This window comes from Melozone crissalis, unplaced genomic scaffold, assembly GCF_028551555.1.
Source record: "Melozone crissalis strain CALT ecotype California unplaced genomic scaffold, PUWL_Pcris_2 ptg000016l_1, whole genome shotgun sequence".
Lineage (NCBI taxonomy): Eukaryota > Metazoa > Chordata > Aves > Passeriformes > Passerellidae > Melozone > Melozone crissalis.
The window spans coordinates 9992463-10004787 of record NW_026535794.1 but is presented as its reverse complement, the minus strand read 5'-3'; the positions used below and the strand labels follow the sequence as shown (position 1 = coordinate 10004787).

At 37.7% G+C, this 12325-nt stretch overlaps 1 protein-coding gene across 1 annotated transcript in view; it reads left to right on the top strand.

Moving 5' to 3' along the window:
- Positions 1 to 12325, top strand: part of PTPRN2 (protein tyrosine phosphatase receptor type N2) — a 634421-nt gene that overhangs the window by 249011 nt on the left and 373085 nt on the right. The window contains exons 8-9 of the mRNA XM_054274266.1: positions 726 to 766; positions 2705 to 3078. Of these exons, the coding sequence (XP_054130241.1) occupies positions 726 to 766; positions 2705 to 3078 (415 nt within the window). The remainder of the gene's footprint in view (positions 1 to 725; positions 767 to 2704; positions 3079 to 12325) is intronic.

Below are 12325 nucleotides of genomic sequence, written 5' to 3'. Positions count from 1 at the left end.
TTCTATTTTAGGAATGTTATAATATCTAGTATGCCAGAAATGTGTACTGTAAGTCATAAAAAAATGATTTTCACTGTTTTCATGGTGATCTACTGAAATCCTTACTAGTTAGGGATATTCTAGTTATTCTTATTGCCAGATTTTGTTGTAAATTAAAAGGAGTTAACTTGAGGATTTATCTTGAATCACGCTGAGAAAGATGAATGAGATTCAGTTCATAAAGCAAAAAACGAGTGCTATTTGACTGAGGTTAAGGATATGACTGAATATTATCACTGCAGTTAAACTGAAACATGATTTTGGTGACTGATATCTTTTGAAGTATGTCATTTTCTCCCACCAAAATAGGTATGAGGAAAATAAATGTTTCCTTTTCCTTTACCATAAATGTCCATTCAGAGAGCTAGAGCCATTTTATTCTGGGTTTTTTTCTCAGATATTGGTAAACTGATATGAAGATTTGACACTTAATTAGCAAAACAACACTATTACATTGGCTCTTGAAGTACTCTGTCTATTGATCTCACATTAATTTGCTATCAAAGTGGGGTTAGAATAACAATAACAAATTATACAGTGCTCCTTACTCTGCCCTTTCAGCTTTGATGTCTCAATGTTTAAATCACATAAAAAGACCACTGCTAGAAAGTAGCCTATGAGAAGTCTGTTTTGTATATGATGTTTGCCTTTCATAACTATATGTTTGTGCTTTTCATATCCTACAGACAATGGAGTGCACGAAGCCAGTGTGAGAAGTGATAAAGAGGTAGAGTACCAGTATTTTAACAAAACAAATGTTCCATCTCAGAATATCAGGTTTCTGTGCACTGAAACCTGATATATTTCACACTTCTGAAATATAAGACTTGTTCTAAGTTTTGTGTGGCTATGATGCAATAACACACATGTTGTTTTGATGCATTGAAATATTAATTGAGCATTTATTTAAACCTTAAGCCAAATGGGTTTTGGTGTTCAAAAATCAAAATAAAGTCCTTTTTCCCCCCCTTTCTCCAATTTTAAATAGACAGAATTCAAAATAGATTCACAAAGTTCAGAAAAATTCAGTCTTTTCCTCAAATCCGTAGATTTTGAGCAGTGAGGTGTTCTTGAAAATGCTGTTCCCCCCTGTCCTTTGGCTCTTAGTTCTGGGGAACATAAGGTATTTCAAAATCTCTAGGCATTACATCTCGTACCCTAGCTAGTAACATCAAAATTAGCATTTTAATCCAGATTACTTTTACAATATTCCTCCTGAGTCATTCTTTCAGACAACAACACACAATCATACCGTGCAGTATTTTTTCTGTGGTTTCATTTTGATCTGAAAATAACACATATAGGACTCCAAACATCACACATGCAGCTAGTTTGGAAAGAAAGACCTCATGCTTTTAGGTCATGCCACTAATGAATTTGACATTTAATACTAGACTTTCAAAAAGGCAACTTTAGCCCCCTAATGATGCACAGTTCATTACAGGATTTGGGATTATAGAACCATGTAGGCACTTTTACATCCTTTTCCCCTCTGTAAAACAATGTTTTATATATATAGTGATCCTCATTCCTCTTCTGTGAGAAATTGGGAATTTCTAGGGTGAGCTTTCAAATCCCTGTCCAGCATCACAGAGAAACTGAGGCAGGAATTTCTTTAGCGTGTATTGATTTGTTTGACTCCTATGGACTGCTGTCCAATATTTAGCCATTTTTGAGGTATATTCATCTTTCTTTTTCTCAGTTTCATGCAGCAGAAAAATTTCAAACAAATATTTTTTAAAAACTGTGTGAAACTTCCCCTACTATGTATTCTATCAAAAGCTAATACTGCATGACTCATAAATGGGCAAATCCTCTTGTGTTCACAATAAAATCTCTCTGTTCCTTCTACCAAGCAAGGGAAACACACATAGATAGAGTGGCAGGAGCTTTAAACACCCACATGAAAATCAACAAGGAATGAAGTGCAGTAGTCACAACAGACTTACAGAGGATCTCATGTATAAATTTCTTAGTGACAGTTTGAATAGGGAATGTTTGAATAGAATTTATTGTGACACAGAGCACAAAGTTCCCATTAGCCATCATTTCCTCCCAAATGTTTGGCTGCAATGAAGTTATGTAATGAAACTAGCTAATGAATTTTTCCAGGCACCTGTTTTGACTTTGGCTCATTTGCTTATTGTTGATTTATTAGACAGATTCTGGTTTTCTGTTATCATATTTTTAGCTTGTTGGATCACTCACATACAATTTGTCACCATTTCTAGAGATGAAGAAGGGAAACAGAATTGGTCATATAATATCTGTTCCTTTTCTACTGTTATAGATTGTGAGATCAAACAGTTATGAGTTTCCAGACCCAACCCAGGAGTATTGATGGACATTTCTGTTTTGTCCTTTTCATTAACTTACTGATAACAAAGTTTCATTTTTGTTGGTACTTAGACACACAGACACATGGAAACTACTGGAAAAAATATAGTGGCATAATTTAATGTTCTTTTATTATTACTGAAGAAACAGCATGTTCTTAACATAGTCTAACAGCTTATAGAAATTAAGAAAATGACCATGCAACAGTTGTATGAGTAGACTCTACTACAGCAATAAGAGTTTGAAAAAATTATAAATTATATCCAGGTTTGGTGACTATAACCTTCCTGTGTTTAGTTTTAAAAATAATATTATTCTTTTAATACAGGAGAACACTGCAAAACTGATTAGATTCTTGAATGAGAATGCATTAGCTGAAAAGATGCATAAAAACCTTATTCCTGAAGAACCTGCAAAGACAGAAACTAAGAAATCTGAAGAAACTGACCTTTCTTCCTCAGAAGAAACAAATGCTGGTGTGGAAATTGTAAAAAGTGAGACTTTCTCAAGGGAGCTGACAACTGCAAAGAACAGTGAATCTGACTCCAAAGACCCAAGCCAGACCAGCTACTGGATCAAGAATACTTTAATGCAGGAAGGAAACTCCAATGAAAAGCCTCAGAAGAACACAGGACAAGGCTTACAACTTGAAGTGAAATCTTCTCAGGAGGAAGAATATGGCTATATTGTGACAGTGAAAGAGTAAGTACAACAGCCAATTTGAAAGGCATTTTTAACTTGGGAAAAGATAAAATCATTCCACCTAGTGAAATATGAATGTACAAGAGGAAAATGCCACAGGCCTAATTTTTAATACATCTGAAACTGTTTGGAAGCTGTTCAGTACTTTGATGAAAATACAAGCAAACAGTTCAGTTTTCTTACAGTTGCCTTTCCTCCCTTGCAGGAGACATTAAATTTGTAGGTCTTTCACTTAGACCTCTCTCTGTCTTCTCATGTTCTAGTGACCTTCCAATAAGTCAGTAAGTGTGCTTATGGTTAGGATGAGAGCTTTAAATATTTGACTTGAAAGTAGTCTAAATATCAATGCCTGAGTCATTCTTTCAGAAAAACAACACACAATAATACAGTGCAGTATTTTCTTTGTGGTTTCATTTTGATCTGAAAATAACACATATAGGACTCCAAACATCACACATGCAGCTAGTTTGGAAAGAAAGACCTCATGCTTTTAGGTCATGCCACTAATGAATTTGACATTTAATACTAGACTTTCAAAAAGGCAACTTTAGCCCCCTAATGATGCACAGTTCATTACAGGATTTGGGATTATGGAACCATGTAGGCGCTTTAACATCCTTTTCCCCTCTGTAGAACAATGTTATATTTAATTAGTGATCCTGATTCCTCTTCTGTAAGAAACTGGGAATTTCTAGGATGAGCTTTCAAATCCCTGTCCAGCATCATAGAGACACTGAGGCAGAAATTTCTTCAGCATGTATTGATTCTTTTGACTGTCTTAAACTTATTATTAATAGGATTGAAAGCAATAGGATTGTGGAGGATTCTTGTTTTGACTATACTGTGTTGCATTGAAATGCATGTGGCTGCACATTAGAAACAGACCAGAAACTGGTGGAATACCCTTTAACTGCACCTCTTCATTCCTGCCTAGGAATGTTATGTGAAGCAGTACAAGACAGTTTTTCCCAGCTCAGCACTGCTTCCCTACTTCCCCCAGCTCTTTTAACTCATATCAATGTGGAAGACTCCTTTATTCCAAAGAGTTTCATGATGACAACATCTCTTTTGACTATTCAGATTTATTTGGCTCATAAATGCAGTAAAGTTTAGAACTTTAGCCAGAGCTCTGGGAAATGGGAGACATTCTGAATTTCAGTGTTCACAACCTGGAGATTCTTCACTGTGTCATCTTACCTGGTTTTCTTCCTAGCTACTCTCCCACTGATGGCTTTTTCCTAAATTATGTCTGTTATTATTCAATGAAACTTGCTGAAGAAGGTAATTTTTCCAAAGATTCTTGGTTCTTGAGGAGTTCATATACACAAATATAATTTGCCTTCTTTTCCATTTTTAATGGTTTTTAACTGGCTGGATGGCCAGGACCAGAGAGTGATGGGGAATGAAGTTACATCCATGGTTGCAACTCTGGGTGGACACCAGTGTGCTCCACAGGGCTCAGTACTGAAGCCAGTTCTGTTTAACATCTTTGTTGATGATCTGGATGAAGGGATAAAGTGTGTCCTCAGTCAATTTTCAGGTGGAAACTGAACATTTTTAGGAGGGAGCTTTGATCTTCTGGAGGGCAGGAAGTCTCTGAGAGAGAAAAGCCTCGACTTGCACCAGATGTTCAAATTATATTAGGATTAATATTATATTAGGAAAAACTTCACAGAAGGGTTGTCAAGCTTTGAAACAGGCTGCCCTGGGAAGTCACCATGGCTGGAGGTATTTAAAAGGCATGTCCCTGTGTCACTTAGGGACACAATTTAGTGGGGGACTTGGCAGGTCTGGGTTAACAGTTGGACTCAATGATCTTAGAAGTCTTTTCCAACCTAAATAATTCTATGATTCTGCTCAGTGCTATAGCTGACATTTATGGGGAGATCCATTCCCTGTTAGCTTCTGAGGTTTTTGCAAGCATGATCCAAGAAGGTGTTAGCACTGCTGCACCGAACTCCATGAAATGCTAAGAAGATGCCAGCATTTAATTGTGCCACAAACCAAAGATAAATATTTCCATCTAATACTTGAAGTAAAGATTTGTGATACTTAAAAGACTTGTCAAAATGGCAAGTCTGATTGTCAATGCAAGAACAGTGGGTCACTCCTGCTGTGTTTGTCAAGTGACCTTTCAGATGGTTGCAGCACTGCAATCCATACCAATCCATATTATCCATCAGTGCTAAGCTTTGGAATGAATTGACACTTTCAGTGTAGAAAATTGCCCAGCAAATCCTCCACTGTGCTGCTTCAGTACTTTGTTATTCTGAGAAACCAATCAAGTTGGTGATTTGCTTTGTTTACTCTCTTCTCTTTCAAAAAATGGCTATTCTACACAAATCTTTGTGTAAGATTTTTTTCTTTTTCAGTGTAATTGCTTTGAAGTGTTTTATTAATTTTAACTCTAAAATTCCAAAGTAATCTTATTTTTAAAAAGTAATCTATGGGATATTTTTTTCATTTTTGTTCTACTTTTGCCATAGTTATAAAGTATCTATGTTATAGTTGGGATACATCAGTATGAGCTCTCTAGTCAGAGAAGTCTTGCCTTTGGACTTTTTCTACTTTCTAAAGTTCTAGTTCTTCACATTTGGGAAACTTTTTTTTTGTTAAAAACCATGCCAATTCTCCCATTTGTTTGGCAGTATGTGCTCTATAATGAGGGCCTAGATCCCACAATCAAAACATTTACACAGTGTTTAGCCTCCTGAGTGTCTCATGAGGAAACCCAAAGCCTGACTTTCCAGAAAATGTAGTTCTTGCCACTTCCAGTAAATCTAAATGTAAGCTGCTGCCTGCTCAGCAGTTTAAACAGCCAAGCTGGCGTGCAATTTCTCAAATATGAGATTGAGTAGCTAGACTTAAATGCACTAAGAAAAATCCTGGTTTGAGAGTTCTCTTTCCACTGCTTATCACAGAGTCTTTCAAGCTTCAAAATCAAGTCATGCTTGTCTGAAGCCATGCTTGGACACATAATGCAAAGCAACCCATCCTGTTTTGTGATTTATCAGAGGGCTTGTGCTTGAAGTTTTTCATTCAAAGACTAGATCACAGACAGCTCATGGCAGCTCTCTCAGCTTGTGAGCCAACTCCTGGCATTGTTGTGTTATGCATTTCCAGGATAGTTCATGTTTTGTCATATGTTAGCTCTCAATGCAGACTGTCTGTGTAAGATTGCATAGGTTGTAAATCTGTTCACACCACATTAACTGAGTTGGATGCTGCATGCATGGCTCTGCATTTCATTGGAGGTAGCTGCAGTTCTGCTCAGGTGCTGGGAAGAAACAGGGCTTGTGTTCATAGTGTAAAGTTGCTATGGAATATGATTAGTCTGACCCATTTAACGTGCTGAAGGGTTGGGTTAATTGCAAATGCTTGATGTTATTTCTCCACCTTTACAAATGTGATAAATGGTACTGCTTTGCATATAATGATTACTTTCCTCAGGATGGCATTCGGGTTAGGACCCTGAAGTTGGGTTGTGCAGAAGTCTTGGTTTATTCCTCAAGTTTTCTGTTTTCCTAGGCATATCATTAAATAATTGTATTTTTATGATCTTCATTGTTTTTTCCCCTACCAGGTGGAAACATTTTAATTGCATTTAAAAATTAAATTTAAAATAAATAGGAAAAATTAATCACAATATCTACAGCAATGAAACAGGGTTAATATTGTTTTCAGTTACTGGATCTTGATGTTTCTTAGAAGCTGAGCATTTATATTCCATGAGACTTTGCAGCTCTTTCTAGAAAATAATAACAGAATGTTCTTGTTTTTTAATACATCTATTGAAAAAGAAAAACTGATTTGATCCTCTCTGTATATCTCACTGTCCTTTTTGAAATCATTATTCTACTTACAAGTGCACTTTATTAAGACAAAGAGATTTGTTCATATTCTTCACTTAATTTCTACAAGTGCCTTTAAAACCAAAGAGAAATTATAAATACATAAAAACCAGAATATCTGTTGCTACTGAAGTCTGTTAAAATCACCAAAGAGAACAGTATTGCTGACATTAGAAAAAAAAGTAAAATTTTTATCTCTGATTTCTTACTTCCCTTATATAACTCTTCCCTTGCATAAATAAGTTCTATAAATGTCTATAATTGATTTTAAAGCCGAAGGTTTTGCTTCTGACAACATAGCTCGACCCCCCTATCTGAATAATACATGTAGAAAATCCTTTCCTGTGAAACTATCCAGTAGGTACAATTTGGTCTTTGTCTCTCAGCACCAAAACCTGTAGAGACACATAATTCTAGAATTTTCTGTTGCCAACTCTTCATGCATAATTATTTATGGTCCCTAGAGTTTTCTAGACATGAAATCTTTCTTCCATCTATAATTCTCCAGTTTCCTTGTGATTCTTAGAAAGTGACAGAGATCATATCCCCCATATTACTGCTTCACTGCCTCAATTTAGATATTATATATTCCCATAGGAAAATGATACTTCATGCTTCCTATTCATCCACAAGAAAATAACCGAGAAGCAGTAGTTAATCTGGCTTTGTCACAGAGAGAAATAAATACTGCCTTTTTTTAATGCATGTGTTCAGCTTTGTATATTTTTATTATCTGTTATATGCACAGAGATGTGATAATCTGTTCTACTTCAGCTGCCCTTAGCTTTTGTGCTTTCACAATCTGTTGAAATATATTGTGAGAGAACATGATTCTCACCTGCTGATGTAGATCTTTTTACAAGAGAAGAGTCCTTCCCAGTGTCCATCTTTCCTTCCTCAAAGGGCTTTGCTTTCACCCATGCTTTCCTCTCATTTCTTTGGGACCAGTTCTGCATTTTTACCTCTAGAGGAACATAGAAAGAAAATTTTCTAATTAATGTACGTGGTGACCAGCCAGTGTGCTGCACTAATGACTGATGGCAAGCATTCACCCTGGTCCTGATGCAGGGTGCAATTTTGGGAGTGTGCCTGGAGCCCTCTAGCACCACAAGACTCTCTTGGATCTGTATTACTCCACTTAGCTGAACAGGAATGGCTGCTGGCCTGATTTCCCAGGCCAGGCATTCCCAGACTCTCTCATTCCCCTTTCCATGCCTTTAGCATCCTATCTTTGGGTCTTCCATGCCAGGTCTTTGGAAGAACAGCTGGTTCAGGTCACTCTGCTGACTCCAGGTTATAGAATTGCACATGAAATATCCCCAAACTAAGGATGGGGCTGGGGACTGTGCTTTGTTTTTATAAACATTGGGAGTCCTTAAAACCCTGAGATGCTGCAAAATCTCACAATAACATATGGTCAGTTCTTCTAGTATATCACAGTGCTTTTTGGGTAAGTACCATTCAGGTCATTATGAAAAAGTAATGAATTTTAAACTTTTGAAATGAATGAGAACAAGAAAGCCAAAGATCAGGATTCCTGGGAATGCAGCATACTGAATCATATTGCAATCTATTATCTGACAGTACTTTTTCATCAGTGCTGTTCTGCCCAGTCCTGGGAAGCTCAGATGTAAAAATGTCGTCATTTAATTTTCATTTAATTGCCTTTTTATTTTTTTAAAAATTTCTTAACTCACATTTTGTGTACAAAATGTAAATGCTCGACCACTAAAAATTAGAATGAAGTAATTTCATAACTAGAAAATCAGTGAATAAATGTAAGCAGAAGTTCTCTGGGCAGCCTGTGCCAGAGTCCCAGTAAAGAATCTCCTCCTAACATCTAACCTAAACCTATTCTCTTTTAGTTGGAATTCTTTCCCCCTTTTTCTGTCACTACATTTCCAGGTGAAGAGCCCCCTCTGATTTGCCTGTAGGCCCCTTCAGACTCTGGAAGGCTGCCTTGAGGTTCCCACACAATCTGCCCTTCTCCAGGATGAACAACCCCAACCTCCTAAGCCTGTCCTCATAGGGGAGGTGCTTTAGTCCCTTTATGAACTAGTATTTGTGTTTCTTCAACTCCTTTTTTTGAACACTGTATTGTTGGATATTCTTTGTCATTTGGCATTATAAAATGGCCTGGGCTTTATGCTGCCTTGAAGAAAGATGAAAGATATGAAGCAAGGGAAAGAATTTAAAAGTCAAAAATGCATTAAAATGTGTATCATCATTTGTCCTCAATCTCATTTACTAATTACTTGTATGAAGAAGTAATTTGATATGAAAGAACAGGTTTACATTTTCAAGGCTTTTTTTAATCAGAGATTCAGGGTGCATGACAAGTGAACCCTGTAGCTGTTTCCAGCATTCAGCTAAAAATGCATTAGGGAGTGCTTTGGTGGGGTCCATTTCAGCCTCAGAAGGGAGGGCAACACAATCATGGCACAGATTATTGCCATTATTTCTGTGCTTCTGCAGGCGACAAAGCATCTGTATGAATTTGTTACTATTAACACAGCTGGAGGTACTGAATGTTTGAAGTAATGCAAGCACGGGCTGGCACAGTGTCACACTTTGATTATAACTCCAGAGAGTTGGTCCTTCTCAACTTCTCTCTCACTCTCCTGTTTCCAGGATGCTGTTATCTCCTCTGACCTTCAGAGCCCAACCACTGCCATTGATTTTTAGCGAGTGTCATTTGTGTTACAAATTGGTCTGGACTTGAATCTGTCTGTATTAAGAGGTTTAGATTCACACTTACTGATGGTGGGAAAAGAGGGGAAAAAATTACCGAAAGTGGGAATTTGCTGAGCTGTCAAAACAGAAGTAAGCTTAAAAAGGTTTTATGGCTAATATAGCCTTTGAGGAAACAAGCATGAAAAAATGAAAGTGCAGCCCAATGCAATAAAATTGCAGTGTCCTTAAAATGATTACAATAACAGTGCTGTGAAGTCAGGCAGCTCTCAAACAATCCAGTGAATAGCTCTGTGCTTGGAAGTTGTTTAGTTATTCTCATGAATTCTGGATAAATGTGAACCATTACAAAATTAATCATTATTTAACTTAATGTAAGACACAGACTGTGTTCAAACCAAAATGAATCCATGAAATGCATTCTCTCCCAAAGTCTTTACTGGAGATGTATGTTTCAAGATATATGAAGTTACACTGAAGCATGGAAAAAAACCTCAGACAGACAAGGCAGGTTGTTCTAACACCATGGACTTAAAGCATCAGTGTCCAGGACTTTTATTATAGACTATCAGATAAGTTACTCTCAGGGCACTTCCAGACAAGAGAAATAAATACAATTTCAGTGTCTAAATTCTTTTTTAGGCTTGGTAGGCTCAGAAAGAATTTAATGGCAACACTATAAAATTGGTATTAAAAATGTTCCCAGTAGTCCTTGCCATGGCACTTACCTCCTCTATGACCTGCAGCAAACCCCTCTAAGGTCTCCATTTCTTCTCCATTGTATGGATAATAGGTATTGTTCTTGTGATGACTGAGACTTCTTTTGTGTCTAGAAAAAGAGGAGTAGGAGCTGGGGAAGGCTGGATTTGATAGCTTTATACTGGTGGTTAACAGCCTGATGAGAACGGCAGTCATGGCACTGTGTTGCCCTCTCTTTTCCTACAGGCTGTGTGCTACCTGAGGTGGCAGAAGCACTTGCTCCATCCTTGGGGCAGGAGTAGATGACACCCTTCTCCATTTATTCCCTCCTTTTATTACCTTCCCTTAATTCCCTCAGGCAAATGTGGCATCCTTCCTTTGGATTGTGAGGTGTTTGGCCTTGGATTTGAGAAGTTGGCCGTTGTCAGGCTTGGTAAATGACCTTTCACATCAGAGAACAGTGGTGTTAGTGTACTAAAAAGTGCCATGAAGCTAATTCCCAGGAGACAGGAGTCAGAGGGAAGAGGATAGTGAAAATCTCCAGTGCAACCTTGGTAAAGCTGTATCCGTTTGTTGCAGGACCATCAGCAGCCCTCCCATGCCTCAGTTACTACTGAAATTTGCACGCAAGGAGTTTCACATCAATCTATTTCATACATCAGTAGCTGAGTTTCCCATTATTTTGCTTGTTAAAATATTTACTAATCTTAGCAGAGGAAAAGACAGAAAAGGAAAAGGGAAATTCAAAAGAACTAAACTGTGTCCTTAAAATAAAAGATTCCCTAGTGTTGTTTACAGCTTCTCTGAGATGGAGAAGTTCTGTGATCACAGACTTGAGACCACATTGATGATAAGCTGCTATTTAAAGCTGCACAATTTAAGTCCTGTCTATTTGTATGTGAGGGCCACTGATCCTGGGCCTCCAGGAGGCAGTGCCAGGGACCCTCTCTTCTCCTTGGTGGCATCACCTCACATGGAAGACCCTCAGGTCCTCAGCACCTTCTGCTGAGATACATCAGACTCTCCCAGGAGAAAAGCTCCTGTCACAGCAAAACCAGAACTTGTACCTACCCTTCAGATCAACAGGACATAAATGGGATGCTCTTCACACTGACTTTAAGGAGAGTGAGTCACAGAGCAAGGGGCAGGGTGTCACTGAGGATTAAGAGCTGGTTATGAGATAGAAGAGAAAGATTTGTCATGAGCTGCTGCTCCTCAGCGTGTACAGAGATTAGTGGTACCCCATCGGCAAATTGTCTCTGTTAGGAAGAACTATGGAGGATTTAGAAAAATTCCAGATGGATTTAAATACATTGAGGGATTAAGGAATACAATGGTAGATGAGATTCAGCTGGAATAAGTGTGACAGAATAATAGATATTAACAAAAATAATACTTTGGGGAAAAAAAAGAAAAAGCAAAGGTATTCTTTAAACTCCACATAGTGTGTGCTCTGAGGCTGTGGAAAATCTGAAGAAAAGATTTGCTGTATCTCTATACATGAATCCTGCTCTTCATATGGTGGCACATATTTTCCGACTTGAAAATTTAAAAGAAAGCGTGCAAATCCTGAAGGCAGTGGCCCATTTCCCAACATTTCTAAAACACAAAGTAGTGTAATACATATTGTAGGGAGCTAGAATATGAGTAAACAAAGGTAGTATAGAAAGTAATCTTACCCCCCTAAAGAGTTGCAGCTGGGTTAATTATTAAAGATTAGGAGCAGGCCTGATGTTAACAGGCCACAGCTGTAGCCAGTAAGAAGAGTGTTATAAAAGAGTGGATGGGTTGGTTGAGGGCACTGGAGTCAGTTGGCTGCTGTGAGGACAAGAGTCAGTGCCTAGAGGAGGTGCTTATGAGAAACATCAAGGAGGTATGAAACTCTAGCAATATGGAACCCTTGCAATATAATGACAACAACATATCACTGAGGTCAAGAGTTCAAGAGGAGATCTTTTTTAAAAGAGGGATTTTTCTAACTTTTAAGCAGATACATAATCACATTA